The sequence below is a fragment of the Hemitrygon akajei genome, chromosome 25 (assembly GCF_048418815.1).
Source record: "Hemitrygon akajei chromosome 25, sHemAka1.3, whole genome shotgun sequence".
Taxonomy (NCBI): Eukaryota; Metazoa; Chordata; class Chondrichthyes; order Myliobatiformes; family Dasyatidae; genus Hemitrygon; species Hemitrygon akajei.
The window spans coordinates 21,718,346-21,729,707 of record NC_133148.1 but is presented as its reverse complement, the minus strand read 5'-3'; the positions used below and the strand labels follow the sequence as shown (position 1 = coordinate 21,729,707).

General features: G+C 48.1%; 1 protein-coding gene across 1 annotated transcript in view; it reads left to right on the top strand.

Annotated features, from left to right (window-relative positions):
* The window catches only part of LOC140716251 (uncharacterized), a 122,684-nt gene extending 115,388 nt beyond the window's left edge, over positions 1-7,296 (top strand). The window contains exon 9 of the mRNA XM_073028860.1: positions 7,273-7,296. Within this exon, the coding sequence (XP_072884961.1) occupies positions 7,273-7,296 (24 nt within the window). The remainder of the gene's footprint in view (positions 1-7,272) is intronic.
* The last annotated feature ends 4,066 nt before the right edge of the window (positions 7,297-11,362 follow it).

Genomic DNA, 11,362 nt, shown 5'->3' with positions numbered 1-11,362 from the left:
GTTCACCTGCTCTGTGTATTGGAAGGGATTCATTCAGTCATCCAAACTGCAGAAACACAAGCAAGTTCACACTGGAGAGAAGCCGTTCACCTGCTCTGTGTGTTGGAAGGGATTCATTCAGTCATCCAAACTGCAGAAACACAAGCAAGTTCACACTGGAGAGAAGCCGTTCACCTGCTCTGTGTGCAAGAAGGGATTCATTCAGTTATCCAACCTGCAGAAACACCAGTTATTACAGACTGGAGAGAGGCCATTCATCTGCACTGTCTGTGGGAAGGGATACATTCAGTCATGCAACCTGCAGAAACACAAGATAGTTCACACTGGAGAGAGGCCAATCACCTGCTCTGTGTGCAGGAAGGGATTCATTCAGTCATCCAAACTGCAGAAACACAAGCAAGTTAACACTGGAGAGAGGCCATTCATCTGCACTGTCTGTGGGAAGGGATTCATTCAGTCATCCAACCTGCAAACACACCAGCTAGTTCACACTGGAAAGTGGCTGTTCACCTGCTCTGTGTGTTTTTAAGGGATTAATTCGGTCAACCAACCTGCAGAAACACCGGTTAATTCACACTGGAGAGAGGCCGTTCACCTGCTCTGTGTGTAGGAAGGGATTCATTCAGTCATGAAACTAGCAGAAATACCAGCTAATTCAGACTGGAGAGAGGCCGTTCACCTGCTCTTTGTGTAGGAAGGGATTCATTCAGTCATCCATCCTGCAGAAACACAAGCAAGTTCACACTCGATAGAGGCCATTCAACTGCTCTCTGTGTAGAAAGGGATTCACTCAGTCATCCAACCTGCAGAAACACAAGCTAGTTCAAACTGTATAGAGGCCGTTCACCTGCTCTCTTTGTAGGACGGGATTTATTCAGTCATCCAACCTGCAGAAACACCAGCTAGTTAACATTGGAGAGAGGCCATTCACCTGCTCTGTGTGTAGGAAGGGATTCATTCAGTCATGCAAACTGCAGAAACACCAGCTAGTTCACACTGGAGAGAGGTCGTTCACCTGCTCTGTGTGTAGGAAGGGATTCATTCAGTCATGCAAACTGCAGAAACACCAGCTAGTTCACACTGGAGAGAGGCCGTTCACCTGCTCTGTGTAGGAAGGGATTCATTCAGTCATGCAACCTGCAGAAATACAAGCCAGTTCGCACTGGAGAGAAGCCGTTCACCTGCTCTGTGAGTTGGAAGGGATTCATTCAGTCATCCATCCTGCAGAAACACAAGCAAGTTCATACTGGAGTGAGGCCATTTTCCAGCTCTGTGTGTTGGAAGGGATTCATTCAGTCATCCAACCTGCAGAAACACAAACTCGGTCAAACTGGAGAGAGGCCGTCCACCTGCTCTCTGTGTAGGACGGGATTCATTCAGTTATCCAACCTGCAGACACACCAGCTAGTTCACACTGGAGAGAGGCCGTTCACCTGCTCTGTGTGTTGGAAGGGATTCATTCAGTCATCCAACCTGCAGATACACAAGCTCGTTCAAACTGGAGAGAGGCCGTCCACCTGCTCTCTGTGTAGGACGGGATTCATTCAGTTATCCAACCTGCAGACACACCAGCTAGTTCACACTGGAGAGAAGCTGTTCCCCTGCTCTGTGTGTTGGAACGGATTCATTCAGTCATACAAACTGCAGACACACCAGCTAGTTCACACTGGAAAGTGGCTGTTCACCTGCTCTGTGTGTTTTTAAGGGATTAATTTGGTCAACCAACCTGCAGAAACACCAGTTAGTTCACACTGGAGAGAGGCCGTTCACCTGCTCTGTGTGTAGGAAGGGATTCATTCAGTCATCCATCCTGCAGAAACACAAGCAAGTTCAAACTGTATAGAGGCCGTTCACCTGCTCTCTTTGTAGGACGGGATTTATTCAGTCATCCAACCTGCAGAAACACCAGCTAGTTAACATTGGAGAGAGGCCGTTCACCTGCTCTGTGTGTAGGAAGGGATTCATTCAGTCATGCAAACTGCAGAAACACCATCTAGTTAAGATTGGAGTGAGGCCGTTCATCTGCACTGTATGTGGGAAGGGATTCATTCAATCATGCAACCTGCAGAAACACAAGCCAGTTCCCACTGGTGAGAGGCCGTTCACCTGCTCTGTGTGTTGGAAGGGATTCATTCAGTCAACCAACCTGCAGGAACACCAGCTAGTTCAAACTGGAGAGAGGCCGTTCACCTGCTCTCTGTGTGTGGGAATGGATTCACTCTGTCATCCAAACTGCAGAAACACCAGCTATTTAACACTGGATAGAGGCCGTTCACCTGCTCTGTGTGTAGGAAGGGATTCATTCAGTCATCCAACCTGCAGAAACACCAGCAAGTTCGCACTGAAAAGAGGCCGTTTGTCTGCTCTGTGTGTTGGAAGGGTTTCATTCAGTCATTCAACCCGCAGAAACACCAGCTAGTTAACACTGGAGAGAGGGCATTCACCTGCTCTCTGTGTAGGAAGGGATTCGCTGAGTCATCCAACCTGCAGAAACACAAGCTAGTTCAAACTGGAGAGAGGCCATTCACCTGCTCTCTGAGTAGAAAGGGATTCACTCAGTCATCCAAACTACAGAAACACAAGCAAGTTCACACTGGAGAGAGGCTGTTCACCTGCTCTGTGTGCAGGAAGGGATTCATTCAGTCATCCAACCTGCAGAAACACAAGGAAATTCACACTGCAGTGAGGCCGTTCACCTGCTCTCTGTGTAGGACGGGATTCATTCAGTCATGCAACCTGCAGAAACACCAGCAAGTTCGCACAGTAGAGAGGCCGTCCTTCTGCTCTGTGTGTTGGAAGGGTTTCATTCAGTCATCCAACGTGCACAAACACAAGCCAGTTCACACTGGAGAGAGGCCGTTCACCTGCTCTCTATGTAGGAAGGGGTTCACTCAGTCATCCAACCTGCAGAAACACCAGCTAGTTCACACTGGAGAGAGGGCATTCACCTGCTCTCTGTGTAGGACGGGATTCATTCAGTCATCCAACGTGCACAAACACAAGCCAGTTCACACTGGAGAGAAGCCGTTCACCTGCTCTGTGTGATGGAAGGGATTCATTCAGTCATCCAAACTGCAGAAACACCAGCAAGTTCACACTGGAGAGAAGCCGTTCACCTGCTCTGTGTGTTGGAAGGGATTCATTCAGTCATCCAAACTGCAGAAACACAAGCAAGTTCACACTGGAGAGAAGCCGTTCACCTGCTCTGTGTGCAAGAAGGGATTCATTCAGTTATCCAACCTGCAGAAACACCAGTTATTACAGACTGGAGAGAGGCCATTCATCTGCACTGTCTGTGGGAAGGGATACATTCAGTCATGCAACCTGCAGAAACACAAGATAGTTCACACTGGAGAGAGGCCAATCACCTGCTCTGTGTGCAGGAAGGGATTCATTCAGTCATCCAAACTGCAGAAACACAAGCAAGTTAACACTGGAGAGAGGCCATTCATCTGCACTGTCTGTGGGAAGGGATTCATTCAGTCACCCAACCTGCAGAAACACAAGCTAGTTCACACTGGAGAGAGGCCGTTCACCTGCTCTGTGTGTAGGAAGGGATTCATTCAGTCATCCAAACTGCAGAAACACAATAAAGTTCACACTGGAGAGAGGCCGTCCACCTGCTCTGTGTGTAGAACGGGATTCATTCAGTCATCCAACCTGCAAACACACCAGCTAGTTCACACTGGAAAGTGGCTGTTCACCTGCTCTGTGTGTTTTTAAGGGATTAATTCGGTCAACCAACCTGCAGAAACACCGGTTAATTCACACTGGAGAGAGGCCGTTCACCTGCTCTGTGTGATGGAAGGGATTCATTCAGTCATCCAAACTGCAGAAACACCAGCAAGTTCACACTGGAGAGAAGCCGTTCACCTGCTCTGTGTATTGGAAGGGATTCATTCAGTCATCCAAACTGCAGAAACACAAGCAAGTTCACACTGGAGAGAAGCCGTTCACCTGCTCTGTGTGTTGGAAGGGATTCATTCAGTCATCCAAACTGCAGAAACACAAGCAAGTTCACACTGGAGAGAAGCCGTTCACCTGCTCTGTGTGCAAGAAGGGATTCATTCAGTTATCCAACCTGCAGAAACACCAGTTATTACAGACTGGAGAGAGGCCATTCATCTGCACTGTCTGTGGGAAGGGATACATTCAGTCATGCAACCTGCAGAAACACAAGATAGTTCACACTGGAGAGAGGCCAATCACCTGCTCTGTGTGCAGGAAGGGATTCATTCAGTCATCCAAACTGCAGAAACACAAGCAAGTTAACACTGGAGAGAGGCCATTCATCTGCACTGTCTGTGGGAAGGGATTCATTCAGTCATCCAACCTGCAAACACACCAGCTAGTTCACACTGGAAAGTGGCTGTTCACCTGCTCTGTGTGTTTTTAAGGGATTAATTCGGTCAACCAACCTGCAGAAACACCGGTTAATTCACACTGGAGAGAGGCCGTTCACCTGCTCTGTGTGTAGGAAGGGATTCATTCAGTCATGAAACTAGCAGAAATACCAGCTAATTCAGACTGGAGAGAGGCCGTTCACCTGCTCTTTGTGTAGGAAGGGATTCATTCAGTCATCCATCCTGCAGAAACACAAGCAAGTTCACACTCGATAGAGGCCATTCAACTGCTCTCTGTGTAGAAAGGGATTCACTCAGTCATCCAACCTGCAGAAACACAAGCTAGTTCAAACTGTATAGAGGCCGTTCACCTGCTCTCTTTGTAGGACGGGATTTATTCAGTCATCCAACCTGCAGAAACACCAGCTAGTTAACATTGGAGAGAGGCCATTCACCTGCTCTGTGTGTAGGAAGGGATTCATTCAGTCATGCAAACTGCAGAAACACCAGCTAGTTCACACTGGAGAGAGGTCGTTCACCTGCTCTGTGTGTAGGAAGGGATTCATTCAGTCATGCAAACTGCAGAAACACCAGCTAGTTCACACTGGAGAGAGGCCGTTCACCTGCTCTGTGTAGGAAGGGATTCATTCAGTCATGCAACCTGCAGAAATACAAGCCAGTTCGCACTGGAGAGAAGCCGTTCACCTGCTCTGTGAGTTGGAAGGGATTCATTCAGTCATCCATCCTGCAGAAACACAAGCAAGTTCATACTGGAGTGAGGCCATTTTCCAGCTCTGTGTGTTGGAAGGGATTCATTCAGTCATCCAACCTGCAGAAACACAAACTCGGTCAAACTGGAGAGAGGCCGTCCACCTGCTCTCTGTGTAGGACGGGATTCATTCAGTTATCCAACCTGCAGACACACCAGCTAGTTCACACTGGAGAGAGGCCGTTCACCTGCTCTGTGTGTTGGAAGGGATTCATTCAGTCATCCAACCTGCAGATACACAAGCTCGTTCAAACTGGAGAGAGGCCGTCCACCTGCTCTCTGTGTAGGACGGGATTCATTCAGTTATCCAACCTGCAGACACACCAGCTAGTTCACACTGGAGAGAAGCTGTTCCCCTGCTCTGTGTGTTGGAACGGATTCATTCAGTCATACAAACTGCAGACACACCAGCTAGTTCACACTGGAAAGTGGCTGTTCACCTGCTCTGTGTGTTTTTAAGGGATTAATTTGGTCAACCAACCTGCAGAAACACCAGTTAGTTCACACTGGAGAGAGGCCGTTCACCTGCTCTGTGTGTAGGAAGGGATTCATTCAGTCATCCATCCTGCAGAAACACAAGCAAGTTCAAACTGTATAGAGGCCGTTCACCTGCTCTCTTTGTAGGACGGGATTTATTCAGTCATCCAACCTGCAGAAACACCAGCTAGTTAACATTGGAGAGAGGCCGTTCACCTGCTCTGTGTGTAGGAAGGGATTCATTCAGTCATGCAAACTGCAGAAACACCAGTTATTTCACACTGGAGAGAGGTCGTTCACCTGCTCTGTGTGTTGGAAGGGATTCATTCAGTCATGCAAACTGCAGAAACACCAGCTAGTTCACACTGGAGAGAGGCCGTTCACCTGCTCTGTGTAGGAAGGGATTCATTCAGTCATGCAACCTGCAGAAATACAAGCCAGTTCGCACTGGAGAGAAGCCGTTCACCTGCTCTGTGTGTTGGAAGGGATTCATTCAGTCATCCGAACTGCAGAAACACAAGCTAGTTCAAACTGGAGAGAGTCCATTCTCCTGCTCAGTGTGTAGGAAGGGATTCATTCAGTCATCCATCCTGCAGAAACACAAGCAAGTTCACACTGGATAGAGGCCCTTCAGCTGCTCTGTGTAGGAAGGGATTAATTCAGTCATGCAACCTGCAGAAAGACAAGGTAGTTCACACTGGAGAGAGGGCATTCACCAGCTCTGCGTGTAGGAAGGGATTCATTCAGTCATCCAATCTGCAGAAACACAAGCAAGTTCACACTGGAGAGAGGCTGTTCACCTGCTCTCTGTGGAGGAAGGGATTCACACATTCATCCAACCTGCAGAAACACCAGCTAGTTCACACTGGAGTGAAGCCGTTCACCTGCTCTCTGTGGAGGAAGGGATTCACACATTCATCCAACCTGCAGAAACACCAGCTAGTTCACACTGGAGAGAGGCCGTTCACTTGCTCTGTTTGTAGGAAGGGATTTATTCAGTCATCCAAACTGCAGAAACACAAGCAAGTTCACACTGGAGAGAAGCCGTTCACCTGCTCTGTGTGTTGGAAGGGATTCATTCAGTCATGAAACCTGCAGAAACACCAGCTAGTTCACACCAGAGAGAGGCCGTTCACTTGCTCTGTGTGTTTTTAAGGGATTAATTCGTTCAACCAACTTGCAGAAACACCAGTTAGTTCACACTGGAGAGAAGCCATTCACCTGCTCTGTGTGTAGGAAGGGATTCATTCCGTCATCCAACCTGCAGAAACACCAGCAAGTTCACACTGGAGAGAGGGCATTCATCTGCTGTGTGTGTGGGAAAGGATTCATTCAGTCATCCAACCTGCAGAAACACAAGCAAGTTCACACTGGAGAGTGGCCGTTCACCTGCTCTGTGTAGGATGTGATTCATTCTGTCATCCAACCTGCAGAAACACCAGTTAGTTCACACTTGAGAGAGTCCGTTCACCTGTTCTGTGTGTAGGAAGGGATTCTTTCAGTCATCCTACCTGCTGAAACAAATGCAAGTTCACACTGGAGCGAGGCCGTTCACCTGATCTGTGTGTAGGAAGGAATTCATTCAGTCATCCAACCTGCAGAAACACAAGGAAGTTCACACTGGAGAGTGGCCGTTCACCTGCTCTGTGTAGGATGTGATTCATTCTGTCATCCAACCTGCAGAAACACCAGCTAGTTCACACTTGAGAGAGTCCGTTCTCCTGTTCTGTGTGTAGGAAGGGATTCTTTCAGTCAGCCAACCTGCTGAAACACCTGCAAGTTCACACTGTAGAGAGGCCGTTCAGCTGCTCTGTGTGTTGGAAGGGATTCATTCAGTCATCCAACCTGAAGATATATCAGTGAGTTCACACTGGAGAGACGCCGTTCATCTGCTCTAAATGTGGGAAGGGAGTTCATTCAGTTGTCCAACCTGTAGACACATCAGAGAATTCAGACCGGGGAGAGGCTGTTCAAATGCTCCATGTGTGGAATGGGATTCATCCAGTCATCTGAGCTACTGACACATCAAAGGGTTCATACTGGGGTGAGTCCGTTGATTTGCTCCATGTGTGGGAAGGGATTCATTTAGTCATCCCAACTGCTGAAACATGAAAGAGTTCACACTGGAGAGAGGCCATTCACCTGTTCCGAATGTGGGAAAGGGTTTATTGAATCATTCAACCTGCGGTCGCTCCAGCCAATTCACACTGGGTGAGGCCATTCACCTGTTTTGAGTGTGGAAAGGGATTCACTCATTCATCCCACCTGATCAGACACCAGCGAGAGGCCGTTCATTTGTTCCATGTGTGGGAAGGGATTTATTCAGTCGTCCCACCTGATAATACACCAGCGAGTTCACACTGGGGAAAGGCCATTCACCTGCTCTGAGTGTGGGAAGGGATTCATCCATCCATCCAACTTGCAGAAACACCAACGAGTTTCCAATGGGGAGAGGCCGTTCATCTGTTCTGAATGTGGGAAGGGGTTCAGTCAGTTATCTCACCTTGTGAGGTACCGGCAAGTTCACACTGAAAAGTCACACACTTGTCCTTTGTGAGCAAAGAAGCTGGTCCTCCCACCTATGGGAAGAGCAGCAAGTTCACGCAGGGTAGGAGGTTTAAATAAATCTGATGAATTTTTAAGCATCGCATTTGGAGAGTCCATTTGCAAGTTTAAGAGTTACTGTTGTCAAATTCTGCATTTATTGCTGCTGTTCATCACTCCTGGAACTGAACCCTGGTCATCGGGCACGGGAGGAGGTTGTTCTGATGACAATAGCCTTTAATTGGACTTTTATTTAATACTGGGGATCTGGTCAGGAAGGGAATGATGAAGGGTCTTGGTCTGAAATATCACACAGAACCGATGCTCACGACATGTGTTTTACTTTTTGTGTCATTTTCTGTAAACTCTAGAAACTGTCTAGAGACATGAAAATCCCAGTTGATCAGCAGTTTCTGAGATACTCAAACCACCCCATCTGGTACCAACAATCAAAGTCACTTAGATCACATTTCTTCCCCATTCTGATGTTTGGTGTGGACAAAATTTGAACCCCTTGACCATGTCTGCATGCTTTCATGCATTGAATTGCTGCTACATGATTAGCTGATTAGATATTTGCATTAATAAGCAGATGTACTGGTGTACCTACAACATGGTCACTGTATATATAGTTAAATTTGTTTTTTTCCTGCATCAATACGATACGAAATCACGATTGTAATTTACAAAAATAAGTAACTAAATATTGTAAAAGGGAATACCGACCTTTTCATTGACCTTTCAGAAATCTGAGGATGGAAAGAAAGAAATGTTTCTAAATCACTGAGTATGGGTCTTCAGACTGCTGTACATCCTCGCTGATAGCAGTAAAGAGAAGAGGGCATGTCCTGGATGGTAAGGGTCCTTGATGATAGATGCCGCCTTCTGAAGGTACTGCCTCTTTAATGTGGCATGGTTGGGTCATGGTTGGATCAGAGATGGGAACCATTATGGGTCAGAAATCAGAGAGGGGTCAGTACAGGGTTGGGGGGGGGATGATGGGTTTCTACAGAGGAGGGAATGAGTAACAGGAATACGTGACGATGAATGAAACAGCATCAATATCTGAATGATACCCAGTGAAGCTTGTTCCATCCAAGATCCTGGGTGATCTTGCACCTCATCAGTTGCTCCTACACTGTGCACCCCCCCCCCCCCCCCAGATCTCCGGTCGTCTCTTCTCTATCCCCAGCTCAGTTTCTGAATTTAAAAATGCAAACACGAGGAACTCTGCAGATGCTGGAAATTCAAATACACACACAAAATGCTGGTGGAACGCAGCAGGCCAGGCAGCATCGAGGTGAAGAAGCACTGTCGATGTTTCAGGCCGAGATCCTTTGTCAGGACTACTGAAAGACAAAATAGGAAGAGATTTGAAAGTAGGAGGGGGAGGGCCTCCCACACACAGCATTTTGTGTGTGTTGCTTCAGTTTCTGAAATCTCCCATTTCACCCCTTACCCCCAAGGTAGATTACCTTCTTCCCTCTCACACCTAGTTCCTGCCTCTACACCCTACCTCCCCTTATCCACCCTTCCCTCACTCCCTCTACCCATTTCCTCCCCACCTCCCTCTGCCCATTCCCATTCCCTCTCCCACTATACTCCTCCTCTTGCCTCTCACCCATCCCCTCCTCTATTCTCCTCCATCTCCTTCACCCCTCCCCATCACTCTTCTCCCATTCTTCCATCTTCCTCCCTCCCTTGCTCCCACTCCACCCCTCCTCTTTCCTCTCACCCATTCCCCCTCTATTCTCCTTTCCCCCTTCCGTCCTCTGCCCCACCCCCATTCTCTTTCCTCTCGCCCTTCCCTATCACTCTTCTCCCATCCTCAAACTCCTCCCCCACTTGCTTCCACTCCTCCCTTTCTCCCCATCCTCCTCTCCACCAATATCCCTTCCTCTCTCCCCTTTTGCTTCTCCTCAGCCCTCCCGTCACCCCTCTCTCCTCTCCCCTCACCTACTCCACACTTTCCCTTTCCCCTACCCATCCTCCCTTCCCCTCCCCTCTCCCAGTCTCTCCCTCTGCACTCCCACCTCTCCCTACCCTCTCTGTCCTCTTCCCCTTCCCCCTCCCAGTGGGCTGGAACATGAGCAACTTCACACAGGGGGAGGAAGTTTAAGTAACTGTATGTTGAATTTTTAACCATCACACTTGGAGAGTCTATATGAAAGTTTAAGAGTGACTGTTGTCAGATTCTGCAGTTACCACTGATGTTCATCACATCCAGGATTGAAACCTGGTCACTGGGCTGGAGAGGAGGTTGTTCTGATTACATTAGCCTTTAATTGGACTTTTGTTTAATACTGGGGATCTGATCAGACAGCAACCATGTAAAGGAATGATGAAAGGTCTCAGTCTGAAATATCACCCACAGAACTGCTGTATACTGGATGTTTTGTGTTTTTTTCTGCACAATTCTCTGCAAATTCCAGAGACTGTTGTGCATGAAAATCCCAGTTGATCAGCAGTTTCTGAGATACTCAAACCACCCCATCTGGCACCAACAAAGTCACAGATCACATTTCCTCCCCATTCTGATGTTTGGTCTGAACAACATTTGAACCTCTGGACCATGTCTGCATGCATTCATGCATCGAGTTGCTGCCATATAATTGGCATATGATATTTGCATTAATGAATAGGTGTACTGGTGTATCTATAACGTGCTGACTATATATATAGTGACATTTTCTGGCAGCAATACGATACCAAATCATGGCTGTATGTTACAAAAATAAGTAACTAAATATTGTAAAAGAGGACATTGACCTTTCAGAAATCTGAGAATGGAGGGGAAGAAATGTTTCTAAATTATTTTTATGTGTGGGTCTTCAGGCTGCTGTACATCCTCACCGATAGCAGTAATGAGAAGAGGGCATGTCCTGGATGGTGAGGGTCCTTCTTCATGTACCACTCCAATCTTTGGATTGCCTCCTTCCCCCCCTCGCATTATCCTCCCTCCTTCACTCTCCCTACCCATATTCTCCCCGCCTCCCACCCATCCCCAACTCCTCCTCTGCACTTCTTATTGCCCCTCATCCCATCCCCTCACCCCTTCCTTGCCATTCCACCTCCTCTTGCCCCTCACCCCATCCCCTCCTCTCTTCCCTCCCTTGCCCTAGCGCCATCCCACTTCGCTCGCCCTTCCCCATCCCTCCGCATCACCGCTCTCCACCTCCTCTCAACCCTCGGCCCAGTCCCCTCCTCTCCACCAGGACCCCATCCCCTC